Here is a 26,745-nt window from a genome sequence, read left to right as displayed (position 1 = left end):
AATATTCGTTAGATTTCGCTCGTTTTAACGTATCTGACGTTATAAACGAAGGAGAGTAATACGAACGAATCGAATCCGACGCTTCGTAACGAAGACGACCCGTATAACGAGCCGCTATGGGCGAAAATAACCGGTTCAACGTCAGCTGCTGCGTCATGCGTCTAACGAAACCGGCGTCTCATGCGTCTCATAACGAGATACGACGTAGACAGAGACGTTAACGAAGCAATACATTACACATATAACGAAACGAGCCGCCATTCGAGCCGTGAAATACGAAAATATAACGAATTTCGGCTAACGTGGGGCATACACCTTTCGAAAGAGGTGAAAGGGTGTCTGCCAAGTGGGGCATTTGGCACCGGGCACGAAGACTCCTTCTTCTTCTTCTTCTCCCATAGCCGGCGTACTGTGACGTCACGGCTCCTCCGACCAATCAGAGGCCCCGGAGGGAATCTTGGGGGGGATGAATTGACCAATCAGGGACCAGGAAGAGCTTTAATATAAGGGGGGGTGTTTGATATTAATATGTCAGTCATTGCGTCGCCAGAGAGAGGGAGAGTGTTATGTCATCCTGGGTATAGAGCTTGTATAGAGGGTATTTATAGGGTTGCGTATATTGGAGGCTCTATATATGAATATATACTTATATATAGAGTATATTAGAGGCTCTATATATAAATATACGAATATATAAGTATATTTTAGGCTCTATATAATAATTATTTATATTGCTTATATCTGAGGCTCTAATTCCAGTATATTGATACATGGCTATATTTCTTTGCATATTAGAGGCTCTATATAAATAAACACAGAGTATATTAGAGGCCCTGTATGTAAATCAACACTTATGTGCATATTTGAGGCTCTAATTTATTATACATATATATGACCATATTTCTTTGCATATTAGAGGCTCTATATACAAACATACAAATATTTAAGTATATTTGAGGCTCTATATAATAACAAATATTAATAATGCATATATTAGAGGCTCTATATATATATAAGTATACTTTATGTACCTATATTTCTTAGTATATTCGAAGCTCTATATATGAATATACATATATACAGAGTATGTTAGAGGCTCTACATAAATATGGGCGAATATTTATTCGTATATTTGATGCCCAAACCGGTTACGCAATGCTAACTTGGCCGGCTCAAGCTGTGACGTCATTGGGCATAAGTGAGAGAGAGAGAGAGAGTAGGAAAAGACCCAGAGAGAGAGATATTGAGAGAGAGAGAGAGAGAGAGAGAGATAGATTGAGGGAGAGAGGGAGAGAGATTGAAGGAGAGAGAGAGATTGAGGGAGAGAGAGATTGAGGGAGAGAGAGAGAGAGATTGAAGGAGAGAGAGAGATTGAGGGAGAGAAAGATTGAGAGAGAGAGAGTGAGAGTGACAGACTGAGGGAGAGAGAGAGAGAGAGAGAGAGAGAGAGAGAGAACATTACCAAAAAAAAATTAAACAGGATAAATAAAAATCACAAAACAATCAGCATTTATCATTTATTATTGAGCTAATAATAATAATAATAATAATAATAATAATAATAATAATAATTGAAGAAATGGACTTCCTGTCTTTAGATTCGGCGACTCACGGGTGAGTCGAATGAGTCAGCGGAGTGACCCGGTGGGTCGAGAGTTTTGATTTTGGGTGAAGGTATTTCATTGGTGAGTCAGTGGGTCATGGGTGAGTCGATGGCTTTGATGTGGGTGAATGTATTCATCGGTGAGTCAGCGGATGAGTCACTGAGTCAATTACTTGACCCAGTGAGTCAATATTGATCTGGGTGAATGTATTTTCTGGTGAGTCAATGATTTATTCAATGGGGAGTCAAGTTATGATTTAGATGAGTCAGTGAGTCAAGGGCTTATTAACTGAGTGAATATATTCATTGGTGAGTCAGTGAGTCAATGGCTTATTGAGTGAATATATTTACTGGTGAGTCAGTGAGTCAATGCAGTTCACTATTCATCAAGGAGTCAGTGAAGTCCAACATTCATTGGTGAGTCAATTCATCAACAGCCGGCGAGTCAATTCGTCAGTCAGTCGAGTCGGCGAGTCAATTCAAGTCCACCATTCATCAGTGAGTCGAGCGACTCAGTGAGTCGTCGTCGCCAAGACCCTTCCTTCGTGAAACTCATCTTAATTCTATATTTAAAAAACTGAGTCATTCTGAGTCACAGTGAGTCACATAATATTATATATATATATATATATTTATATATAGGATTTCACTAGCACCAAAGGTCACTCTCTCTCTCTCTCTCTCCCTGTACACTTCTTTACAAGAGTCTCGGCTGAGTCCCGTTTTCTATGCGTTTTTGTTCCGTTTTCTATGCATTTGTTCCATTATCTACAGATTATTTACCCCAGAATTCCCATTTTCTGTTGAGAAACGAGAGAATTCCCATTTTCTGTTGAGAATTTACCAAAAAATGCCATTTTCTTTTGAGAATTAACGAGAGAAATCCCATTTTCTGTTGAGAATTAACAAGAGTATTCCCATTTTCTGTTGAGAATTGAAAAAAAATATTCCCATTTTCTACATCTCTCACATGGAAGACGATAAGTCCCTTAATGATTCACAAAAAATCCCATTTTCTATATATATTTCACAAAATAATCCCCGTTTTCTGTCAATGCCACCCCCATTTTCTATGTACATTTTTTCACGAAATAGTCCCCGTTTTCTATCAGCTCCACCGACTTGAACATGGGAGCAACGCAGCTGCCGAAACACTTAAAAATAATAATAATAATATTTATAATAATAAAAAATTACACACTTAAATATATATATATACACATGTATACATTTAAATATATACATATGTGTATACACCTTGTATAAACATACACAGGTGTATTTAATTTTAATTCATTTAATTCCATTTTATTTACTTATGACACACACACAATACACTGGAGGAGGTTTCCGGATTCCGGATCCGGAGCCTGGATCCTGAATTCTGGATTCTAGGTGTTTCGATTCCCGTTTCCGGATCTGGGAGCTGGATTCTGGATTCCAGATCCTGGGTCCGGATTCTAGGAGCTTGGATTTTGAATTCCGGATTCTGGATTCCACATTCTGGATCTTGGAGCCGGATTTTAGAACTTTGGATTTTGAATTCTGGATCTCGCTTTCCAGATTCTGGACTCTAGGTGTTTGGATTGTAGATTCCCGATCCTGGAGCCGGATTCTAAACGTTTGGATGTCAAATTCTGGATTCTGGATTCCAGATTCCAGAGCCAGATTACAGGAGTTTGTATTCGAATTCCAGATTCCAGATCCTGGAGCCAGATTTTAGTTGCATGGATTTCAAATTCCAGTTTCTGGATTCTGGAACTGGATCCCAGTTTCCGGATCCCGGATTCCAGAGCCGGATTCGAGGAGTTTGAGCTGGATTCGAAAGCCGCTCTCCAGAACCAGAACCAGTTCCCAGACCCGGATTCCGGAGCCGGTTTCTTGAGCCACTCTTACCGGATCCGGATCCCTAGGCCGAAGAATCTCCGCTGCCTCCGCTGAAGGCGTAGTTTCCGGTCCGGCGGAGACCCCCCAATCCTCCATGGTTCCTTATGGCCATCATGAGCTCTTCCCGGGCGTCCAGCTCCGGGCCGGACTTTGCGGAGACGATCCGCTTCCCGGTGGACGTCCGCCGCTCCGCCCCGGAGTCCGAGGACGGCATGGGAGGAGGAGGTGGCGGGGCCATTGGGGGAGGTGGGGGAGGGGGCGGACCTGGAGCAACCAGAGCTGGAGCAATTGGAGCTGGAGCAACTGGAGCGGGAGCTACTTCAGAAGGCGGAGACGTTCCCCTGAGGGCCGCTCCAGGGACCGGCCTCAGCTGCACCCCGGCGAAAGGCCCTGGGCTCGATCTCGTGGGGGGCGAGGAAGACTTCCTCGACGAAGACGACTTGGGCGGAGAGACTCTGCTGGAGACGGACGGAGCCGCAACCGGAACCGGAGCGGGCGACGGGGCCTTTGGAGCCGGAGGCTGGCTCTTAATGGCGCTGTTGATGATCTTGCTGTGGAAGGGAGCTGGAGGAGGGGCGACGGGATCCGCTCCGGATCCGGACGCCTGCTGAGGAGGCCTGTCGTCGTCCGCTCCGCCCGGAGCCGGGGCGGCGGCGACCGGAGCAGCCCTGAATCCCCGGACGACCGGAGCGTTGTTCAGCTGGACGACCGACCTCACCTTGTCCTTCGGAGCTGGAGCCGCGGCGGCGGCGGATCCGGATCCGGATCCTTCCTTCTCGTTGGGCGCCACCGTCACCACCGACGTGTACCTGGGGCCGGGGGGCCCGGCCCCTACTGCCGCCTCGTTGGCCGCTGGTTTTGGGGGTGCCGGGGCGGCGGAGTCGCCCCCGTTGTAGTAGTAGGTCTGGGGCGGGTCGTGGACGGTGACCTCCTGGCCGAAGAAGGTCAGCGGTTTGGACGGTGGCTCGTCCTGGAGGAAGAGGATATATTAGAGGATATATTAGAGGATATATGAGATATATTAGAGGATATATAAAGTATATGTTAGCAGATATAATAGAGGATATAACGGAGGTCATATAAGACGATATATCAGAGGATATAATAGAGGATATATGAGATGATATGGGATGATATATTAGAGGATATATGAGATTAAGTGAGAGGATATATGAGATTAAGTGAGAGGATATATGAGATTAAGTCAGAGGATATATTAGAGGACATATATGATGTAGAAGAGGATATATGATGTAGAAGGGGATATATGAGATATATTAGAGGATATATATGATATAGAAGAGGATATATATGAGATATAATAGAGGATATAAATCTAATTAATGTGACATACATTTAAGACATTACAAGATGTATACCACATATAAGAGGATATAAAAGATATATATGGAGTACAATAGAGAATATATATGATACATAAGAGGATATATAAGATACATAAGAGGATACATGAGATATATAAGATACATAAGAGGATATACAATGCCACCTGAAGATGGAATAACACCAATGGATATAAAAAGCGATGAGAAGATATTTATATATCTTCTATATCCTCTAACACATCTCATATATCATCTACATCCTCTTATATATCCTCTAATATATCTCATGCATCCAAAAGTCTGGCTGGAAGCTCCCAAAAGTCTGGCTGGAAGCTCCCAAAAGTCTGGCTGGAAGCTCCCAAAAGTCTGGCTGGAAGCTCTCAAAAATCTGGCTGGAAGCTCCCAAAAGTCTGGCTGGAAGCTCCCAAAAGTCTGACTGGAAGCTCCCAAAAGTCTGACTGGAAGCTCCCAAAAGTCTGACTGGAAGCTCCCAAAAGTCTGACTGGAAGCTCCCAAAAGTCTGACTGGAAGCTCCCAAAAGTCTGACTGGAAGCTCCCAAAAGTCTGACTGGAAGCTCCCAAAAGTCTGACTGGAAGCTCGCAAAAGTCTGACTGGAAGCTCGCAAAAGTCTGACTGGAAGCTCCCAAAAGTCTGACTGGAAGCTCCCAAAAGTCTGACTGGAAGCTCCCAAAAGTCTGGCTGGAAGCTCCCAAAGTCTGGCTGGAAGCTCCCAAAGTCTGACTGGAAGCTCCCAAAGTCTGGCTGGAAGCTCCCAAAAGTCTGGCTGGAAGCTCCCAAAGTCTGACTGGAAGCTCCAAAAGTCTGACTGGAAGCTCCCAAAGTCTGGCTGGAAGCTCCCAAAAGTCTGGCTGGAAGCTCCCAAAAGTCTGGCTGGAAGCTCCCAAAAGTCTGGCTGGAAGCTCCCAAAGTCTGACTGGAAGCTCCCAAAAGTCTGGCTGGATGCTCCCAAAGTCTGACTGGAAGCTCCCAAAGTCTGGCTGGAAGCTCCCAAAAGAATCTGGCTGGAAGCTCCCAAAAGTCTGGCTGGAAGCTCCCAAAAAGTCTGGCTGGAAGCTCCCAAAAGTCTGGCTGGAAGCTCCCAAAAGTCTGACTGGAAGCTCCCAAAAGTCTGACTGGAAGCTCCCAAAAGTCTGGCTGGAAGCTCCCAAAAGTCTGGCTGGAAGCTCCCAAAAGTCTGGCTGGAAGCTCCCAAAAGTCTGACTGGAAGCTCCCAAAAGTCTGGCTGGATGCTCCCAAAAGTCTGACTGGAAGCTCCCAAAAGTCTGGCTGGAAGCTCCCAAAAGTCTGGCTGGAAGCTCCCAAAAGTCTGACTGGAAGCTCCCAAAAGTCTGGCTGGAAGCTCCCAAAAGTCTGGCTGGGTGGCAAGGGAAAGGTCAAGACTCTAGAGAGCCTTGACAAATGCTTGGAGATTCTTTATATACCCTCTGATACATCTCATATAGCTTCTATATCCTCTAATACATCTCATATAGCTTCTATATCCTCTAATACACCTCATATATCCTCTAATACACCAAAATGTTGTATTTTATATCTGAGGAAGAGGCCTCAAATAGGTTTCACATTTTGTCATTCAAATTTGATATGAGTTCGTGTTTGTGCACCACTGTTGCTCTAATGCACCTTAGACCAGAGGATATATACGAGATGTATTAGAGGATATGTTATGAGATACGTAAGAAGATATATTATGAGATATATTAGAGGATATATGAGATGTATTAGAGGGTATATTATGAGATATATTAGAGGGTATGAGATATATTAGAGGGTATATGAGATGTATTAGAGGGTATATGAGATAGATTAGTGGATATATGAGATAGATTAGAGGATATATGAGATGTATTCGAGGCTATATGAGATGTATTAGAGGATATATGAGATGTATTAGAGGGTATATGAGATGTATTAGAGGATATATGAGATATATTAGAGGGTGTATGAGATGTATTAGAGGATATATGAGATATATTAGAGGATATATTATGAGATATATTTGAGGATATATGAGATATATTAGAGGATTTATTATGAGATATATTAGAGGATATATGAGATGTATTAGAGGGTATATGAGATATACTAGAGGATATATTATGAGATATATTAGAGGATATATGAGATATATTAGAGGATATATTACAGGATATAAGATTATATATATATATAATATACAAACCGGCTGCTGCTGTTGTCGCTGCAGCCTCTGCTGTTGCTGTTGCTGCTGCAACTGCTGCTGTTGCATCTGCTGTTCCTGTTCCTGCTGCTGTCGCAGCCTCTGCTGCTGTTCCTGCTCCTGCTGTTCCCGCTGCTGTTGCTGCTGCAGGAACTGCGCGAACTGCCTCTGCTGCTGTGGCGGCAGAGCCTGGAAGAACTGCGGCTGCTGCGGCTGCGGCTGCTGCGGCGGCTGCGCAGCCGCTGTAAATTGCTGCTGCTGCGGTGGCTGCTGTTGCTGTGGCTGCTGTACTGGTCTCTCTACCCAGGGGCCCACAGTGACTGTGGGTTCATTGGGCATCCATCTGGAATTAATATTATTATTATTATTATTATTAACAATTATTATTAACTATATATTATCATTATTATTATTATTATTAACAGAGAGAGAGAGAGAGAGAGAGAGAGAGAGAGAGAGAGAGAGAGAGAGAGAGAGAGGAACCTACCTCCTCGGCTGACTCAGGCCGGAGACTCGGCCCGAGTCTCCCAGACTGACGTCCTGCAGACTCTGACTCAGGCGATTCACCCCGGAGCTCGGCCGGAACTGTAATTAACGGAATGAGTTAATTACACCGTCAGGTGATTATGATACATTAGAATAATTACACAATAAAATAACATAAAAATAACATGAGTTAATTACTCAATAAGGTAATTATGGGTTAAGTTAATTACACAAAACAATCATGGGATGAGTTCATTGTGCCATAAGGTAATTACGGAATAAGATCATTACACCATAAGGTAATTACGTTACGTAACAAGTTAATTACACAATAAGTAACTACGGAATAAGTTAATTACACCATAAGTTAATTACAGAATAAGTTAATTACACCATAAGTTAATTACAGAATAAGTTAACAACACAATAAATATTTATGGAGTAAGTTAATTATACCATATGGTAATTACCCAATATGTTAATTAAACAATAAGGTAATTACACAATACAGTAAGTTCACAATAAGGAAATTACACAATAGAGTAATAAACTCATAAGTTAATTACACAATAGAGTAATTCCACAATATAGTGAGTCTACATTAAGGTAATTACAAAATAAAATAACACAATAGGGTAATTACACAACAAAATACTAACATGCGTTAATTACACAATGAAATAACAATACAATGTAATGGGTTAATTACCCAATACAGCAATAACAGAATAAATTAATTACACACTAAAGTAACAAATTAATAAGTTAATTACACAATAAAATAACAGCAATAGGTTAATCACAAAATAAAGTAATCACACCAAATCAATCATAGACATTAATAACACAAAAAAGTAACACAGTAAGTTAATTACACAATAAAGTAACTAAATATGTTAATTACACAACAAAATAATTCCAGGCATTAATTGCTCAATCAAGAAATCAGAATTTATTACGCAATAAATTAATTACAGAATACGTTAATTATGCAATAGAGTAATTCCAAAATAAAATAATAGCACAATAAGTTAATTACACAACTGAGTAATTAAACCATAAATTAATTCAATAATACTTACACACTAAAATAACTCCGTTAATTACACGATAAAGTAACTACTGTAAATGTGTTAATTACAAAATAAATTAATTACACAAAGTAATTCTAAATTAAAGTAATTCCAGGTCTTAATTACACACACAAATTAATTACATAATAAAGTAACTATGTTAATGACACAATGGATTAATCAAATCATAAATTAATTACACAATAAGTTAATTACAAAAGGTAATCACAGTCGTTAATTACTTAAGGTAATTAATTCCACAAAGTAATTCTACAAGACAATTACATAAGCTAATCACATAAGTTAATTACACAGAGTAATTACATCAAACTAAATTAATAAGTTAATTCCAAAATAAAGTAATTGCACAACAAATTAACAATAAGTTAATTACACAAATAATCACAGACATTGATTACGCAATAATGTAATTAATTACACAGTAAGTTAATTACGCAACAAATTTACACAATAAAGTAATTCCACACTAAGGTAATTACACAATAAGTTCATAGCAAAATGTAATAACAGGTGTGAATTACACAATAAGGGATTTCCCAAAATTATTACAGATGTTAATTACATCATAAAGTAATTGTAAATTACTTACAACGTTAATTACACAATAAAGTTACTCCACACTACGTTAATTACACAATAACGTAATCCCAAAAAAGTAATCACAGACGTTAATTACACAATAAAGTAATCACGCAATAGAGCAAATCCAAAAACAATCACAGACGTTAATTACACAACACAACAATCTAACAATACTTTAATTATGCAACAAAATAGTGACACATTAAGTTAATTAAATAATAAGGTAATTACAAAGATAATTACCTCGCTCGAACTGCTGCTAGAGGTGGTGGTGGTGGACATCTCCATCTTGATAGGGATGATTCTCTCCACGGGTCCGGACCGCACGGGCGGGGCGGCTTCCTCCTGGGACAGTATGTCTCTCATGAGCTGCAAAGAGGTACAAAGTGTGGTAAAGATTACTGTTACTATGCCCTCCAAGTAGAGGTAGTGAGGTACCGTGGCCTCATAGAGGTCAGAGGTAAGAGGTAACTAAAACAAGCCTCTTTCTAGACCTCTGGGAGGCCAATAGAGGTACAGAGAGGCCAGACAGGTACAAAAAGAGGTACTGAAATTTCATAATGCTGATAATTACCCCGACGCTGTGTAGGGGCGAAGGACCCGGCTGCTGTTGAGTCTGCTGTTGCTGTTGCTGTTGCTGCTGTGCTAGCGGGGCCACCCTGCTGTGCAGCACCTGCTGGTTCTGCAGCAGCTGCTGCTGCCAGCGGAAGAAGTCTTGTTGCAGCTTCGCGAACTCCTCCGCCAGGCGGGAGTCGCCTGCGCCCCCGCCCGCGGGGACCATCCCGGGCATCATCATGCCCGGGAAGCCTGCCATGGGCATCATGGGCATCTCGGCTGAAGGTGCGGTGGTGGTGGTGGGTGTGGGGGTTGCGGCTGCACTTCCTGGAAGAACAAGTTCAGTTAATAATATTATATTTTAAATGTCAAGGTCAATAAGGTCACACTCAATGGCTGCTGCAGCTGTTCCGGAGTGCAGCAGTTTGTTAACAGCTCAACACAGCAGTAGCAGCAGCAGCAGCTTAATAGATTAACAGCTTAACAGCCTCATGGTTTAACAGCCTACTGACTCAACAGCCGATAAGTTTAACAGCTAACAGCCTACAAGCTTAACAACCTCAGAAATTAACAGCTTCACGATTTAACAGCAAAACAGCCCAACAGTTTAACAGCCTAAGGTTTTAACAGCTTAACAGCACAACAACCTCATGGATTAACAGCCAAACAGCCTAATAGTTTAACAGCATCACAACTTTAACAGGGTCAGCAGCAGAAAGGTTAACAGCCTAACAGTTTCACAGCAAAAACAGCCTGATGGATTAACAGCTTCACAACCAAACAGCTGCTCAATAGCTTCTAAAAATCTATTTAACAGCTTCCAACAGCTGTTAAATAGCTAGTAAAAGCTATTTAACAACACCCAACAGCTTTTAAAAACTGTTCAGCACTGGTAGCCATTAAATAGCTTCTAAAATCTGTTCAACAGCTGTTTAACAGCTTCTAAAAGTTGCTTAACAGCATGAACAGCTGTTTGACAGCTTATAAAAGCTATTGAACAGCACTGACAGCTGTTTAAGAGCTTCTGAAAACTATTTAACAGCATTGACAGCTGTTTAACAGATTCTAAAAGCTATTTAACAGCATCGACAGCTGTTTAACAGCTTCTAAAAGCTATTTAACAGCTGTTTAAGATTCAAAAAGTTTTTCAACAGCTTATAAAAGCTGTTAAATAGCTTCTGAAAGCTATTAAACAAAGCTCCCAACGGCTGTTGAACAGCACCGCAGCCGCAGCTGTTACCTGGCTCATGGCCTCTGCTGTTACCGTCCCCGAAGACGATCTGCGCTTCGGACTTAAACGACATCGCTGACCTTTGAGACCTCTGACCTCTGTGACCTTTATGACCTCAGAAGGTCAACTTGACCTAAATTAGTTCACTTCAAAGTCTTTATTTTATTTTAATTTTTTCTAATTTTTTTTTCTCAAATTTCAAAAAAATTTTTCTAATTTTTCTTATTTTTTTAAGTTTTTAAATTTTTGGTCAAGTTTTTAAAAAAAATTTTCAAATTTTTCGATTTTTTTTTTCTAATTTCGTTCAAGTTTTAAATTTTTTTTCTAATTTTTTAATTTTTTTTCAAGTTTTTCTAATTTTTCGGTTTTTAAATTTTTTTTTCAAGTTTTTAAATTTTCCTTCAATTTTTAATTCTTTTTTTTTAAATTCTTGATTTCTAAAAATTTTATTTTTTTCAAGGGCAACTCGAGGCTGGCTCAAGACCCGCCCATCTTATTGAGTCCGGGTTGCACAATTATTTGTTTTATTTCCTGGTGTGTAAAATATATATTGATTATTTTTTTCATGTATAAAACTATAGGATTATTTTCCTCATATAAAATAACAATTATTTTTCTAATATATAAAATATAATTATTTTTTCATGTATAAAATTATAGGATTATTTTTCTCACATATATAATTCTAAATTATTTTTTTCTATATAAAACTATAGGATTATTTTTTCCTGGTGTATAAAATATATACTGATTATTTTTCTCGTATATAAAATTATATAATTATTTTTCTCACATAAAAAATATAATTTTTTCTAGTCTATAATATAATTATTTTTTCTCAAGTATATAATTTTTTTCATATAAACATTATATTCTATATATGAGAAAAATAATTATATAATTTTATATACGAGGAAAAATAATCAATATATATAAAACTATAGGATTATTTTTCTCACGTATAAAACAATATCATTATTTTCTCATATATAAAACTATATTTTATATATATAAAATAATATTATTTTCTCATACAAAAGAATTTTTATATATAAAATATATTTTCTCATATATATAATATAATTATTTTCCTCATATATAAAACATAATTATTTTTTCTAGTCTATAAAAGTATATAATTATTTTTCTCCTATATAAAACTATAGAATTATTTTCCCTAGTGTATAAAACATATAGATTATTTTTCTCATATATAAAATAATATACATACATATATATATATATATATATATATATATATATATATATATATATATATATATATATATATATATATATATATATATATATACAGTATGTCCCTCATGCCCCAAATTCAGACCAAGGTCCCAATAGCCCGCTCCCGCCCTCCCACAAACACCCACCAGGGACCTTGGCACCCTTTCCGGAAGTCCGTCTAATTTTGGGGGTGGCCCTGATGAGTGGAATATATAATTATATATATATAATCATATATATATATTACTGTCTGCATTCCTATCTCTCCCAAGGGCTCCACAACCCCCATGATGCCGTGTAAGCAGGTGTGGACACACCTGTCTACACAGGTGTGTGTCTTTGCACTTGTTCAGGGGTGGAGATATGAGAGAGAGAGAAGAGATAAAAAAACCTTAGTGAGAGAGAGAGAGAGAGAGAGAAAGATAAAGAACCTAAGGAAGTGAGAGAGAGAGAGAGAGAGAGAGAGAGAGAGAGAGAGAGAGAGGTGGATAAGGGGAGAGAGAGAGAGAGGTGGATAAGGGGAGAGAGAGAGAGAGAGGTGGATTAGGGATTAGGGGAGAGAGAGAGAGAGAGAGAGAGAGAGAGAGGTGGATAGGGGAGAGAGAGAGAGAGGTGGATTAGGGGATTAGGGGAGAGAGAGAGAGAGAGAGAGAGAGAGAGAGAGAGAGAGAGAGAGAGAGAGAGATAAAGAACCTAAGGAAAGAGAGAGAGAGAGAGAGAGAGAGAGAGAGAGAGAGAGAGAGAGAGAGAGAGAGAGAGGTGGATTAGGAGAGAGAGAGAGAGAGAGAGAGAGAAAGAGAGAGAGAGAGAGAGAAAGAGAGAGAGAGAGAGAGAGAGAGAGATAAAGAACCTAAGGAAGTGAGAGAGAGAGAGAGAGAGAGAGAGAGAGAGAGAGAGAGAGGTGGATTAGGGGATTAGAGAGAGAGAGAGAGAGAGAGTTAGATGGATTAGGAGAGAGAGAGAGATAAAGAACCTAAGGAAGAAAGACAGAGAGAGAGAGAGAGAGAGAGAGAGAGAGATGGATTAGGAGAGAGAGAGAGATAAAGAACCTAACGAAGAGAGAGAGAGAGAGAGAGAGAGAGAGAGAGAGAGAGAGAGAGAGAGAGAGAGAGAATATCATACCCTTCTTCCTATACCCATACCCACACACACACACACACAGAGCCAATTATGGGCACGTCTCCAGAAATACCCAGAACAGGTAAACATACCCATAATAATGATAATATGAAAATACCCTTCAAAAACCCAAAATAATCCACAAAAAATAATTTAACGTAATTCTATAAACGCACAGAATAATTCTATACGGCGCAAAGTAATTCTCTATAGATCTATAAATGTTCCTATATTCACTGAAATGAGAGAACAGGCACGCACGTCCTCACTCCACCACTGCCAAGATTATACTGAAGGCTGGCCTGGCTCTGTCTATAGATATATATATATGCTTGGAGAGCTTACTCACTCTCTCTCTCTCTCTCTCTCTCTCTCTCTTACTACGTTCTTTGCTGATGGTTGAGAGAGAGAGAGAGAGAGAGAGAGAGAGAGAGAGATAAAGGTGTATAGAGATAGAGAGAGAGAGAGAGAGATAAAGGTGTATAGAGAGAGAGAGAGAGATAAAGGTGTAGAGAGAGAGAGAGAGAGAGAGAGAGAGATAAAGGTGTATAGAGAGAGAGAGAGAGAGAGAGAGAGAGAGAGATAAGATAAAGGTGTAGTGAGAGAGAGAGAGAGAGAGAGAGAGAGAGAGAGAGAGAGAGAAACTGTATAAAAAAAAAAAGAGAGAGAGAGAGAGAAAGTTTATAGAGAGAGAGAGAGAGAGAGAGAGAGAGAGAGATAAAGGTGTATAGAGAGAGAGAGAGAGAGAGAAAGTTATAGAGAGAGAGAGAGAGAGAGAGAGAGAGATAAAGGTGTATAGAGAGAGAGAGAGAGAGAGAGAGAGAGAGAGAGAGAGAGAGAGAGAGAGAGAGAGAGAGATAAAGGTGTAGAGAGAGAGAGAGAGAGAGAGAGAGAGAGAGAGAGAGAGATAAAGGTGTATAGAGAGAGAGAGAGAGATAAAGGTGTATAGAGAGAGAGAGAGAGAGAGAGAGAGAGAGAGAGAGAGAGAGAGAGAGATAAAGGTGTATAAAGAGAGAGAGAGAGAAACTGTATAAAAAAAAGAGAGAGAGAGAGAGAGAGAAAGTTTATATTGAGAGAGAGAAAGTTATAGAGAGAGAGAGAAAGTTTATAAAGAAAAAGAGAGACAGGGAGAGAAAGCTGTAAGGAGAGAGAGAGAGAGAGAGAGAGAGAGAGAGAGAGAGAGAGAGTATACCTATTAATACATATATATATACATACAATAATAGACGCCACGTCAGCCCGTCGACCAATCAGCGGCCGGCACCTTCGGGACCCCCTCGACCAATCAGCGCCCAGGATCCTCGTGACGTCACAGCCCCAGCGTGGGTGTGGAATGCCGACTGTTTAAGGAAACTCTTTTCGGCAGAAATATTCAAGCCCCGTCTATCCGTCTATTTATCTACCAATCTATCGATCTATTACCCTATTTATCTATTGAGTGATCGAGTTCGATCATCGATCTGTCGACTGGACGATCAGTCAGCTGATCAACTCGACCCGGAAGTGATTAAAATGATCGTTTGGAAAAATTATTTTTTCAGGCGAGAATCGTCTCTTTCCTCCCCCCAATGCAAATGGCGGAGATTTCAGGCGGAAATCTTCTTTTATTTTCGCGATTTAGGGCCGTACGGTGACCTCCCCGACGCCCTGACGGGTACGGGTGTCCTCCACGGTGCCCTGGGCGTGCCAAAAATGCCCGGGCGGGGCCGCCCACGCCCCGCCCACGCCCGAAATCAGGGCACAAATGCCACTCTCACACACTCTTGTGGAATTGGGATACGATCACTTACGTGTAAGATTATATATATAAGACGGTTATAATGGCTGGTGACGTCATAGGCTCGCCACCACATGGTCCGATGATCTTTCTCTCTCTCTATATCTCGAACTTTCTCTCCGCTTCTCTCTTTCTCTTTGTGTCTCTCAATCTTTCTCTCTCTCTCTCTCTCTCTCTCTCTCTCTGTCAATCTTTCTCTCTCTGTCAATCTTTCTCTCTCTCTCTATATCTCAATCTTTCTCTCTTTCCCTCTCTCAATCTTTCTCTCCCCTGCCTCTATCTCTCTCTCTCTCTCTCAATCTTTCTCTCTCTCAATCTTTCTCTCCATTTCTCTCTCTGTCAATCTTTCTCTCCCTCTCTCAATCTTTCTCTCTCTCAATCTTTCTCTCCATTTCTCTCTCTGTCAATCTTTCTCTCTCCCACCTCTATCTCTCTCTCAATCTTTCTCTCCCTCTCTCAATCTTTCTCTCTCTCTCTCAATCTTTCTCTCCCTCTCTCAATCTTTCTCTCTCTCTCTCAATCTTTCTCTCTCTCTCTCTCTCTCAATCTTTCTCTCTCTCTCTCTCTCTCTCTCTCTCAATCTTTCTCTCCATTTCTCTCTCTGTCAATCTTTCTCTCCCCCACCTCTATCTCTCTCTCAATCTTTCTCTCCCTCTCTCAATCTTTCTCTCTCTCTCAATCTTTCTCTCCATTTCTCTCTCTCTCAATCTTTCTCTCCCTCTCTCAATCTTTCTCTCCATTTCTCTCTCTGTCAATCTTTCTCTCCCTCTCTCAATCTTTCTCTCTCTCTCAATCTTTCTCTCCATTTCTCTCTCTGTCAATCTTTCTCTCCCCCACCTCTATCTCTCTCTCAATCTTTCTCTCCATTTCTCTCTCAGTCAATCTTTCTCTTCCCAGCCTCTCTCTCAATCTTTCTCTCTCTCTCCCTCTCTCAAGTTCCTCGTTGGACGAGTGGGTTCCGTTCTCAGCTAGCACTCTGCTGGCCACAAGTTCGAATCTCCGACCGACCAACGAAGAATGAGAGGAATTTATTTCTGTTGATAGAAATTCATTTCTCCGTATAATTTGGTTCGGATTCCACAGTAAGCTGTAGGTTCCGTTGCTAGGTAACCAACTGGTTCTTAGCCACGTAAAATAAGTCTAATCTTTCTCTCCATTTCTCTCTCTCTCTCCCTGCCAGTCTCTCTCTCTCTCTCTCTCTCTGTCTTAATCTTTCTCTCCCCCACCTCTCTCTCTCTCTCTCTCTCTCTCTCTCTATCTTTCTCTCCCTCTCTCTCAATCTTTCTCCCCCTCCCCCCTCTCTCTCTTGCCATCTAAATATTCCATTTAGTCTTTTTTATTTAATTACTCAGTTATTATATAATTATTATAATTATCCTAACTAACACATCCACTTACCTTACTTAATAATAAAATAATAATTAAAATAATCAAAGTAATTCAATTTAAAACCAGGCGGTCTGGACCCAGAGAGAGAATGGGAGAGAACCCAAATCAAATATATTTAGCATCATTTAATTATGTAATTTGATCTACTAATTAACTTACCTCAATATACTTATTTAATAATAAAAATAATCAAGATAATTCAAATAATTCAACTTAAACCAGGCGGTCTGGGCCCGTAGTGGGAATGGGAGAGAACCCATTATAATCATATTTAATTACCTTATTAAATCTAATTTAATTATCAATTACCTCAATTAATTCACCAACTTAACTCAATAATAATAATAATAATAATAATAATAATAATTAAAATAATTAAATTTAAACCAGGCGGTCTGGACCCGCAGAGGGAACGGGAGAGAACCGACCCCGGGACTCACCGTAGGAGAGCTCGCCCGAGGACTGGGCCTTCCGCAGGTCGAAGGACGGGGTCGCAAGGTTGCTGAGGGAGGTCGCTCTGCCCAGCCTCTCCTGAGAGTGGGGGGAGGAGGGGGGGGTTAGAAATGATCAGTAAGTGATTAAGTACATCAATAAGTGATCAGTAAGTGATTAAGTACATCAATAAGTGATCAGTAAGTGATTAAGTACATCAATAAGTGATCAGTAAGTGATTAAGTACATCAATAAGTGATCAGTAAATGATTAAGTACATCAATAAGTGATCAGTAAGTGATTAAGTGCATCAATAAGTGATCAGTAAATGATTAAGTGCATCAATAAGTGATCAGTAAATGATTAAGTGCATCAATAAGTGATCAGTAAATGATTAAGTACATCAATAAGTGATCAGCAAATGATTAAGTGCATCAATAAGTGATCAGTAAATGATTAAGTACATCAATAAGTGATCAGTAAATGATTAAGTGCATCAATAAGTGATCAGTAAATAAGGGGAAATGATCAGTAAGTAACCAGGCCTCACCTGCAGTCTCCGCGGAGGCCTTATCGGGTCGGGGTAGGCGAAGTGGTCTCCGCCGAACCGGGCCGCCGACGAGGGCTTGTTTGGGGGCACGGCCGGCTTGCTGCCCAGCTGGTGGGCAGCGGAGACCGAGCCGGGTAGGTGCTGCTGGGACCTGGACCTCTCGCGGAGACCTAGGACCCTCGAGGCGAAGGCCGCGGTCTTCTCGGGCACGGGCGGAGGAGGAGGACGCTGCGGAGACCGCTCCCTCTTCTCCTCCAGGAGCTCGTCGACGAAGGAGGGCGGCTCTGGCCGGTCGCGGTAGGCGGAGAACGAGTCGGTCTCAGAGAGGTCTCCGGTGCTGATCCTCTTCGGGACGGGGAGGCGGTCGCGGCGGCCGAAGGACTCCGCCTTGGCCAGCTTCTTGTCGTAGCTGGTCTCCTCCGCCCGGGACTTGTAGGTGGAGATCGAGAAGCTCATGACGGGCGCGCGGGTCAAGCCTTCGGAGTCCGTTCCGGTCTCCGGGGTCGTCCTCCGCGTGCCGCTGCTCTCGCTGGCCCCGGACGACGAGCGCTGTCTCCGCCTCCTGAGGTCGCTGTCGGAGGAGTCCGACGACGAAGGCGGAGGCGGTGGGATCTCCGGCACGGGCGGAGGAGCGCTCTCGTAGCTGGTGTTGGAGCCAGATCTGGATTCCCGGGAGTCTCCGCTGCCGAGGGCGCTTTCGTAACTCGACGTCGACTCCTTCGTCTTGGTCGTGGGTCTCCGCTTCCCGGCGATCATCTCCTCCTCCCCCCTCACCCTGACCCGGGGGACGAACGAGTGCTCGATGGGGTAGTTCAGCCTCGCGGGGAGGATCTGGATTGTCTCCGCCGCCTTCGGCCGGATCTCCACGATCCGGGGCTCGGTGCCGACGACGACCTTCTTCTTCAGCTCCTCGATGACGCTGCTCCGCTTGGCCATCATCGTCTCCTCCTCCTCCTCCTCCTCGGACAAAGACAGGCGGCTCGGACGGCCGCTGCTCGTCTCCGTTCCCGCGGAGACCGCCGACTCTAAGTCCGACTCGATCTTGTCCGCGGCGATCTCCGCGTGCTTGGGGGCCTCGGAGACCACGGAGCCGCTGGGCGAGGACGAGTCCTTGAATCCGGACGGGACGTCCGAGAGGACCTCCGGGAGGATCTCCGAAGAGGAAGAGGAGGCGGTTGATATCGTCTCCTCCGCTTCCTCGTCCCGGTCTCCGCTTCTTCTGCGGCCCCTGCGCAGAGGGGGGGCGGGGGCGACGTCCTTGAAAGGGGTTGGGGGGTCCGGCATCTTGTACTCCCAGTCGCTGGTCTCCTGGGGTCCAGGCAAGAGGTCCAGGTGGAGGACGTCGGCCTCCGCGAAGGCGGCTCCGAGCTTCTTCGGCGTCTGCTGCGGGGAACTGTGGATAATCAGCTGCTGCGGCTGCTGCTGCTGTGGGGAACTGTGGGTAATCGGTCGCTTCTCCTCCCTCGACGACGACGACGACGAAGAGGCGGAGGACGCGGCGGACGACGAGGACGAGGACGATCTCGGCTTCCGCTGCAAAGGACGGAGACCATGTATTAAAAACAAGTATATTAAAAAATATATATATGAAAAATATATTTTTAAAAAGTATTAAAACCAATACCTTGAGGACGGCCATCTTCTCGTCCCGGCTCCTGTTGGAGATCTCGTTCTCCGCGGTTATCCTCACGGAGGACAAGGGCGGAGAGTTGGCCGTGAGTCTCGGGTCCCTCTGGGCGGAGGAGGTCTCCTCATCATCCTCCTCCTCCTCCTCGGAGTCTTCCGACGACGAAGACGACGAGGAGGCGGAGCGTCTATCTCTATCTCCGCCCCTCTTTGCTACTTCTTCCGCTTTTTCTGCTCCTTCGTCTCCGCTTGCGGAGGATCCGGACGAACTTCTGCTACCGGAGGAGGAGGATGATGGCGACGGCGATCTCTGCTCCCGACCTCCTCCTCGAACTTCTTCTCCTTCTTCCCTGACGTTGTTGTCGCTGTCGCTGTTGCTGCTGCTCTCCGCAGCGGAGCGGCTGTCTCCGCTGCTGCTGCTGCTGCTCGATCCGCTCGTCGTCCTCCGGCTCCGGCTCCTGGCGGAAGAGGAGATGGAGGCGGAGGGCGAAGAAGAGGCGGAGGAGCCGGATTCTGCTGGACTTCTCTCTACCCTGGTCTCCGCTTTCGTACCTTTCTTCGTCTCCGGGGCCTCGCGAGGGGGGGCGGACGAGATCTTGGTCTCCGCTCTCGTCTCCGGGGCCCCCTCGGAGCTCGTCTCGGACGAGAAGCTGGCGGAGCGCGTCTGCACCTCGTGATCTGTCGGGGGGGTGGAGGCGGAGACGATCATTTTAGGGGGCGGAGGGATTACGTTCGGTCTCCGCCTGCCGCTAACAATAATAATAATAATAATAATAATAATAATAATAATAATAATAAGCCAAAGAAAAGGATTCTAGAAGGATATTAATAGCTACTCAGATTACCCATCAACCCCCAACACCTCTGTTGTTATATCTCCACCAATATCTCCGACAGCGTCTCCGCCGATCTCCGCCACACAGGTCTCCTCCAACGCGGCATGAAATGAAATGAAATTAACTTATATTGATTGTATATCGGGAACAAGATGGCCGCCTCGGGCGGAGATCGGCGGAGATATGAATGTTAAATACCCCTCAGGGGCGACGCATCCGGACCCTGACCTTGACCTAATTCTGATCAATTCTTGACCTTAGCCTAATTCCAATCAATTCTTGACCTTAACCTCGACCTAATTTCAATCAATTCTTGACCTTGATGTTGACCTAATTCCAACCAGTTCTAGACCTTGACTTAATTCTAATCAATGCTTCACCTTGACATAATTCTGATAAACTTTTGACTTTAATCTTTACCTTGACCTAATTCCAATCAATTCTTGACCTTGACCTAATTCCAATCAATTCTTGTCCTTGACCTAATTCCAATCAGCTTTTGACCTTGACCTAAATCCAATCAATTCTTGGCCCCGACTTTATTGCAATCAATTCCCTACCTTAACCCTGACCTAATTCCAATCAACTTTTGACCTTAATCTTGACCTAACTCCAATCAACTTTGGTCTTAATCTTGAGCTAATTTCAAGACCTTGACCTAATTCCAATCAATTCTTAACTTTAATCTTGACCTATTTTAGTAATTTCTCAACCTTAACCTTGCCCTAATTCCAATCAACTTTTAACCTTAACCTTCACCTTGACCTCATTGTTAGTCATTTCTCAACCTTAATCTTGCCCTAATTCTAATCAACTTTTGACCTTAACCTCATTTTAGTCATTTCTCAAACTTCACCTTGACCTAATTCCAATCAACTTTTGACCTTAACCTTCACCTTGACTTCATTTTAGTCATTTCTCAACCTTAACCTTGCCCTACTTCCAATCAACTTTTAACCTTAACCTTCACCTTGACCTCATGTTAGTCATCTCTCGACCTCAACCTTGACCCAAGACCGGACGCGTCGCCCGAAACCAAAACCGTCTTCGAACTCATGCAAACCTGTATCCGAGCACAGAGGAGAAGAAGCGGAGACGAGGAGGTCAGGTCGGCGTAGGTCAGAACCCGTCGTCGTCGCAGTCTCGGCGCTGCTAGAGTGAGCGCCTGGTTTGTGGGCATAAGAGGAGGAGAAAGAGGCGGAGGTCGCGGAGACCACCTCCTCCTCCTCTTCCTCTTCCTCCTCCTCCTCATCGTCCGAACGCAGAGGTCTGTTGTTCCAGTCAGTCTCCGCGGCAAGCTGGGCGATCATGGCCAGGTAACCGGCTCGGTAACTGCTCGCCGTGGTCTCCGCCTGGACGGCGGAGACGGGGGGATTGTGGGTAGAAGGCGATGTGGGCGGAGTCGATGATTCTACGGTGGGCGGATTTGATGCTTCTCCGGTGGGCGAAGCCGGTGCCTCTACAGTGGGCGGAGCCAAATCTTCTTCACTGGCGGAGGACATCGGACTCTCGAACTTCGGACTATCGGTCTCCTCCTCCTCCTCCCTGTCCTCCGAATCCACGCACTCCTCGGAGAGCAGGGACAGCATGTCCGGGTCGAGGTCGGCCACGGTGGAGACGTGGACCTTGAACTCCGGTTCCTCCAAGTCCTCTGCCATGATCTTCTCGAACTTCTCCGCCTCCGAGGTCACTTCAATGACCTCGGGCTTGTCTCTCATCTCCTCGGCCTCCACCTTGGGCGGAGGACGCGGAGCCAGCCTCTTGGTTGGGTTGTTCCTGGGGGCAGGGACCGGCACAGCGGCCTCTTGGGGCCTGGATGTAGGGGCGGAGATTTGAGGAGCGGAGACTTGAGCAGCGGAGACTCGCCAATCCGCAACGACCCCCCTCCTCGGCTCGAACATGTCTTCGTTGATGTCCAGATCGTCGTCTGTATCAAAGTCGAGGTCGTCTCGGCGGGTCGGACGACCCCCCGCTGCCCTGGCCAGGGGGTTCCTCAGGCCTTTAATGCCGCCGCCGCCGCTGCTCTTGCCCTTCGACCCGAACTTGGCCCCGTCGTCGTCTCCGCTGACCTTCTGCGTCTTCCCGTCGGCCACGAACTTCTTCTTCTTCTTCTTCGCGGCCTTGACCTCCTCGTCGTCCTTGACGGCAGTCTGGGATTTGGTCACGATCCTGAAGGTGGGGATGCTCTCCCGTCCGCCGCCCGCGCGGGAATGAAGGGGGGGCATCACGGCATTGCTTATATCTACACTGTCTCTCTTCATGGCACTTCTTGGGGGCGGAGTCACTGTCTCCGGCGGCACTTTCGCGGGAGGAGTCTCCTCCCACGACACTTTTGCGGGAGGAGTCTTCCCTGTGGCTCCTACCCTTCTTCCCAGAGGGGGAGGAGTTACTGTCTTTAATGGCACTTTGACGGGAGGAGTCTTCTCTTTAGCTCCTCCCCCTCGGGGAGGCGTTATTGTCTCTAACTTTGCTTTGGCGGGAGGAGCCGCTGTCTCTGACGGCACTCGAGCGGGAGGAGTCGTCGTCGTCTCCGCGGTGGCTCCCGCTCCTCCTCCTCCTCGGCGGAGACGATGTGGTGGGCGGGGCAACTCCTCCTCTCCCTCTTCCTCCTCCTCCTCCTCCGTTACAACCCTGTCGGAGGAAGAGACGCTGTTGCTTCTCCTGTTGTTGGTGACGATGCTGCTTTTGCTGTTGAGGTTGCTGTTATTGTTGGTGATTCGTGCGTTGGTGGTGGTGGTGGTGGTGGTGGTGGAGGAGGAAGTAGAGGTGGCTCCTTCGTGCAACATTCGCGAGGAGGCGGAGGCATCAGAGGCGGAGACATCAGCAGGAGGAGGAGTAGGAGAACTAGTAGGCGTGAGAGGTGTTGTTACGGGCATTGTGGGGTCAACGGGAGGAGGAGTTGCTGTTCTGGTGGAAGCAGCAGTGGTAGCAGGAACAGCAGCAACTACAGCAGCAGGCATTGGTGGTGCAGCGGCTACGCAGGAGGAGTAGGCGGAGAAGTAGGAGGAGCAGGAGGAGGTGGAGGAGGACAGGCAAGGGATAGTGTTAGAGAAGCTGTTAGCAGTTCGTGCAAAGTTATGTGAGGAGGTTCGTGACCCTTCGCGGAGGGAAAAAAAGAGGCTTCCCGTTTTCTGTGGGTGTAAATCTTCCCATTTTCTATGAAATAACCATTCTACAGGTGTAAATCTTCCCATTTTCTATGAAATAACCAGTCTACGGGCTTAATATCTCCCCATTTTCTATGAAATAACCAGTCTACAGATTGAATATTTTCCCAATTTCTCTGAAATAATAAGTCTAAGGGTCTGATACCTCCCCATTTTCTATGCAAGCAGCCTTGGTACCTCCTCCGCGAAGGGGGTCAAACCTCCCCCTGTGGGATAACCAGTCATTACCACCACCACCAAGATGCTAAACTATTATCATAACCAGACAAAATATATTTTGAATTAAGGACATTCTGAGAAGCTTGGTCCTGAATTTTAATAAACAGTCAAAACCTGACCTGAAATTAAACAGTTCGTCCTAAAAGATAAACAGTAAAAACAAAATGTCTGTTTAATGGAATCCATGACAGGAATGCGACTGTTTACGTTCAAGGGACGCAAACGACTGTTTACGTTACGTGACTGAGTTTAACAGTTTGTCCTAAAAGATAAACAGTAAAAACAAAATATCTGTTTAATGGAATTCAAGGCAGGAATGTGACTGTTTACGTTACACGACTGAGTTGGGGACACGAGAATGGATTGGAAATCGACTGTTTACAGTCGGCTCGAAGAGACGGCTGTTTACGACTGAGTTCAAGTGACACAGATGACTGTTTACTTTACAAAAATGACTTTCAAGACACAAGATTTGAATCTGAAATTGACTGTTTAAACTAAGTTTTTAAGAGACAGGACACACGACTGTTTTCACAGCCTGTTTACGACTGCTTACGTTAAATGACCGTCTTCAGGACGCAAGATATGAATTTGAAACTGACTGTTTAAACTAACTTCAAGAGACAGGACACACGACTGTTTTAAAAGAGCGAGCTGCATGCTGACGTATGCAAGTACAACCTGGTTAAAGGTGGTTATATATATATATATATATATACGAGGTTGCCAGACACAAGTGCAATCTTTCTTTGGTCTGAGGTCGCATCTCGAGGTTGGGTCGGCCACGTATTGTTTGTTCAAAAAGCTCGACTGTTTGTTCGTGTTCGGCTACGAACACGAAAAACAGTCGCTCGAAGACTAGAAGACTGTTTATTCGTGCTCAACTATTGATACGAAAAACAGTCGCTTAAGGACTGTTTGTTCGTGTTCGATTACTAATACAAAAAACAGTCGCTCGAAGACTAGACGACTGTTTATTCGTGCTCTACAGAGAATACGAAAAACAGTCGCTCGAAAACTATATGACTGTTTATTCGTCGACTGTTTACAAGTGGCCGAACCAAACTTGAGATTTCAAAACACTGTGGAATTTTATATATATACAAAAATATACAAAAATATACACAAAACAATATAACCAGTTTCTGGAACAAACTCGGGAGATTATTAGGAATACACGGTCAGGAATCTGGGAATTTCAGGGATCTCAAGCATAATAACCAGTTAGGAATCTGGGAATTTCAGGACCAGTTAGGAGCCACCTTAAACAGTCAGGAACACAGTTACCAGTCAGGAATTCAGGAATCTCTCAAACCCTGGGAGGAATCACAAACATAACCATCCAGGAATCTCTTTAAACAATCAGGAATCCAGGAATTTCACAGCCATACAGCTAGGAATCTCTTTAACCAGTCAGGAACCCGGGAATTTCACAGCCACACAGTTAGGAATCTCTCAAACAGACAGGAATTACAATTGTTACTAATTAGGAATCCAGGAATTTCACTGCCACACAGGTATCACAAATGTTAACTAGCCAATTAAGAATCCAGGAATTTCACAGCCATACAGTTAGGAATCTCTCAAACCGACAGGAACCACAAACGTAACCAGTTAGGAATCTCTTCAACCAGTCAGGAATCTCTCTTGCTTTCCCTTCCTCTCTCTCAGAACAAAAGCTTGGCCTGAGACTCCACTAACTCCTCAAGTTCGCTGAGGAACTGACTAAAGTCCTCCTCCTCCTCCGCGGAGGACGAAGGGGACGACGGCAGGGGAGGCTTACCTGAGGGAGGAGGAGGAGGAGGAGGAGGCGCTACAACAGAAGAAGGAGAAGGGGGCGGAGTCATCTCTGACTCCGCCGCCTCCTCCTCTTCCTCTTCAGGAGGAGGAGTCGGAGGAGAATGGGGGAGAGGTTGCTTGTTGGGCGTGCTGGTGGAGAGTCCTCCTCCTCCTCCTCCTCCTCCTTGGTGCTCTACGCTACTGAGGGAGGAGACGGAGCTGGTCTCGGCCTCCTCCTCGTCCTCCGCCTCTTCCTCCGCCATGGGCGGAGCTCGGGCGGGAACCGAGGCGGGCGGCTCGGCCTCCTCCTCCGGGATGGCGGAGGGCAGCGGGTCGTCCGAGCGGGAAGACGGCGGAGCCTTCGGCGGCGGAGGCGGAGCCCTCCGCTTGTTTCGGGAGACTAGGGACAGGCTGGAGGTGGAGGCCACGGAGGTCAGGTTGGTCGGCTGCTGCTGCTGCTGCTGCTGGGGGAGGAGGCGGGTGGCCTCCGCGCTGCTGACTTCCGACCCGGACGGGCTGGAAGAACGGAGACAGTCGTTAGCAGATATTTTGTTTTTATATTTATATTATTATTATTATTATCACAAGACATTTCGCGGCGTAAGAACTGTCGTCGCCGGGCCTCACCTGGCGTACGGCGACGTCTCCTCCTCCTCCTCGCCGTATCCAGACGTCTCCGCGCCCTGGAAGAACAAGAAGATTAATACCCACAATGCCCAGCAGTCTGTCAGTCGGCGGTTCGATGCCCGTACACCCAAAGTGGTCTTGAATGTAATACAATTTTATGTATGTCATTATTATCATCATTAATATTTGGGCACTCTCCTACCTTCCCATTTGAATGTCGGTCCTCCGACCCCGCTACCCCCTGGTGATGCCCGGGCGCGGGCACAGGAGGCGGCGGGGCGGGAGCCTGCCTCTTCCTGCTCCTGCCCGGGGCGAGACTGAGGGAAGACACCGGCCTGGACAGCTGCGTGTTAGGAGGCGGCGGCGGAGCCGAAGAAGAAGAAGAAGCAGCGGAGTAAGCGGGCGGAGCCTGAGGTCCGGGGGCAGAGCCGGGCGCCTCGTTGGTCAGGGTGGTGGTGGAGGAGGAGGAGAGCGGGCGGGGCACCGTCTCCGCGGACTCGTCGGAGCGGGCGGGACTCACCGACCTCTCCCCGGCGCTACCCGACGAAAGGCTGCTTTCGCCTGCGGACTGAGGAGACGAAATGGGGCATTAACGTACCCAACAATGTATATATATTATATATATTTATATATCATAGCAACTGTATTATCCAAATGTATTAATACATCTCGCAATACATCAATACAATACCCTAATCCATCGCGACAATACCCAATGCATAAATACATAAGTATACATAGAGATACTTTATAGCACAAAAAGTATATGGGTCAAAGGTCGGAGGTCGACGGGGGATTTTCGTACGGGGTATCGCCCGGGTATTGGTTCTGGGGTGGTTAATCTGGGGATATACTCGGGGTACTGATTATGGGTTGGCTGATCTGAGGGTATAACTGGGGCATCAATTCTGGATAAAAACTAAATAACTGGGGTATTACAGTATAGCTGGGGTATTGGTTGTGGGTAGACTGACCTGCCTTGGGTATAATTGGGGCATCA

At 44.8% G+C, this 26,745-nt stretch overlaps 1 protein-coding gene across 7 annotated transcripts in view; it reads right to left on the bottom strand.

Annotated features, from left to right (window-relative positions):
* Positions 1-2,909: 2,909 nt before the first annotated feature.
* LOC136838316 (protein enabled-like) overlaps positions 2,910-26,745 on the bottom strand; it is a 40,294-nt gene continuing 16,458 nt past the window's right edge. For 5 of the 7 annotated variants that reach the window (XM_067103196.1, XM_067103197.1, XM_067103198.1 and 2 more), the window contains 12 exons: positions 25,948-26,313; positions 25,746-25,801; positions 25,123-25,634; positions 21,017-22,927; positions 19,116-19,795; positions 17,492-19,024; positions 16,950-17,040; positions 9,774-10,081; positions 9,443-9,568; positions 7,525-7,622; positions 7,041-7,380; positions 2,910-4,460 (listed from right to left, as the gene is read on the bottom strand). In XM_067103196.1, coding sequence (XP_066959297.1) covers positions 3,513-4,460; positions 7,041-7,380; positions 7,525-7,622; positions 9,443-9,568; positions 9,774-10,081; positions 16,950-17,040; positions 17,492-19,024; positions 19,116-19,795; positions 21,017-22,927; positions 25,123-25,634; positions 25,746-25,801; positions 25,948-26,313 — 6,969 coding nt within the window. In that variant the 3' untranslated portion in view covers positions 2,910-3,512. Of the gene's footprint in view, positions 4,461-7,040; positions 7,381-7,524; positions 7,623-9,442; positions 9,569-9,773; positions 10,082-10,994; positions 11,517-13,580; positions 13,643-16,949; positions 17,041-17,491; positions 19,025-19,115; positions 19,796-21,016; positions 22,928-25,122; positions 25,635-25,745; positions 25,802-25,947; positions 26,314-26,745 lie in introns of those variants that run through there. The other 2 variants (XM_067103202.1, XM_067103201.1) reach the window with 2 other exon arrangements.

This window comes from Macrobrachium rosenbergii, unplaced genomic scaffold (genome assembly GCF_040412425.1).
Source record: "Macrobrachium rosenbergii isolate ZJJX-2024 unplaced genomic scaffold, ASM4041242v1 60, whole genome shotgun sequence".
In the NCBI taxonomy this organism is placed as follows: domain Eukaryota; kingdom Metazoa; phylum Arthropoda; class Malacostraca; order Decapoda; family Palaemonidae; genus Macrobrachium; species Macrobrachium rosenbergii.
This window is presented reverse-complemented; position numbering and strand designations above follow the sequence as displayed.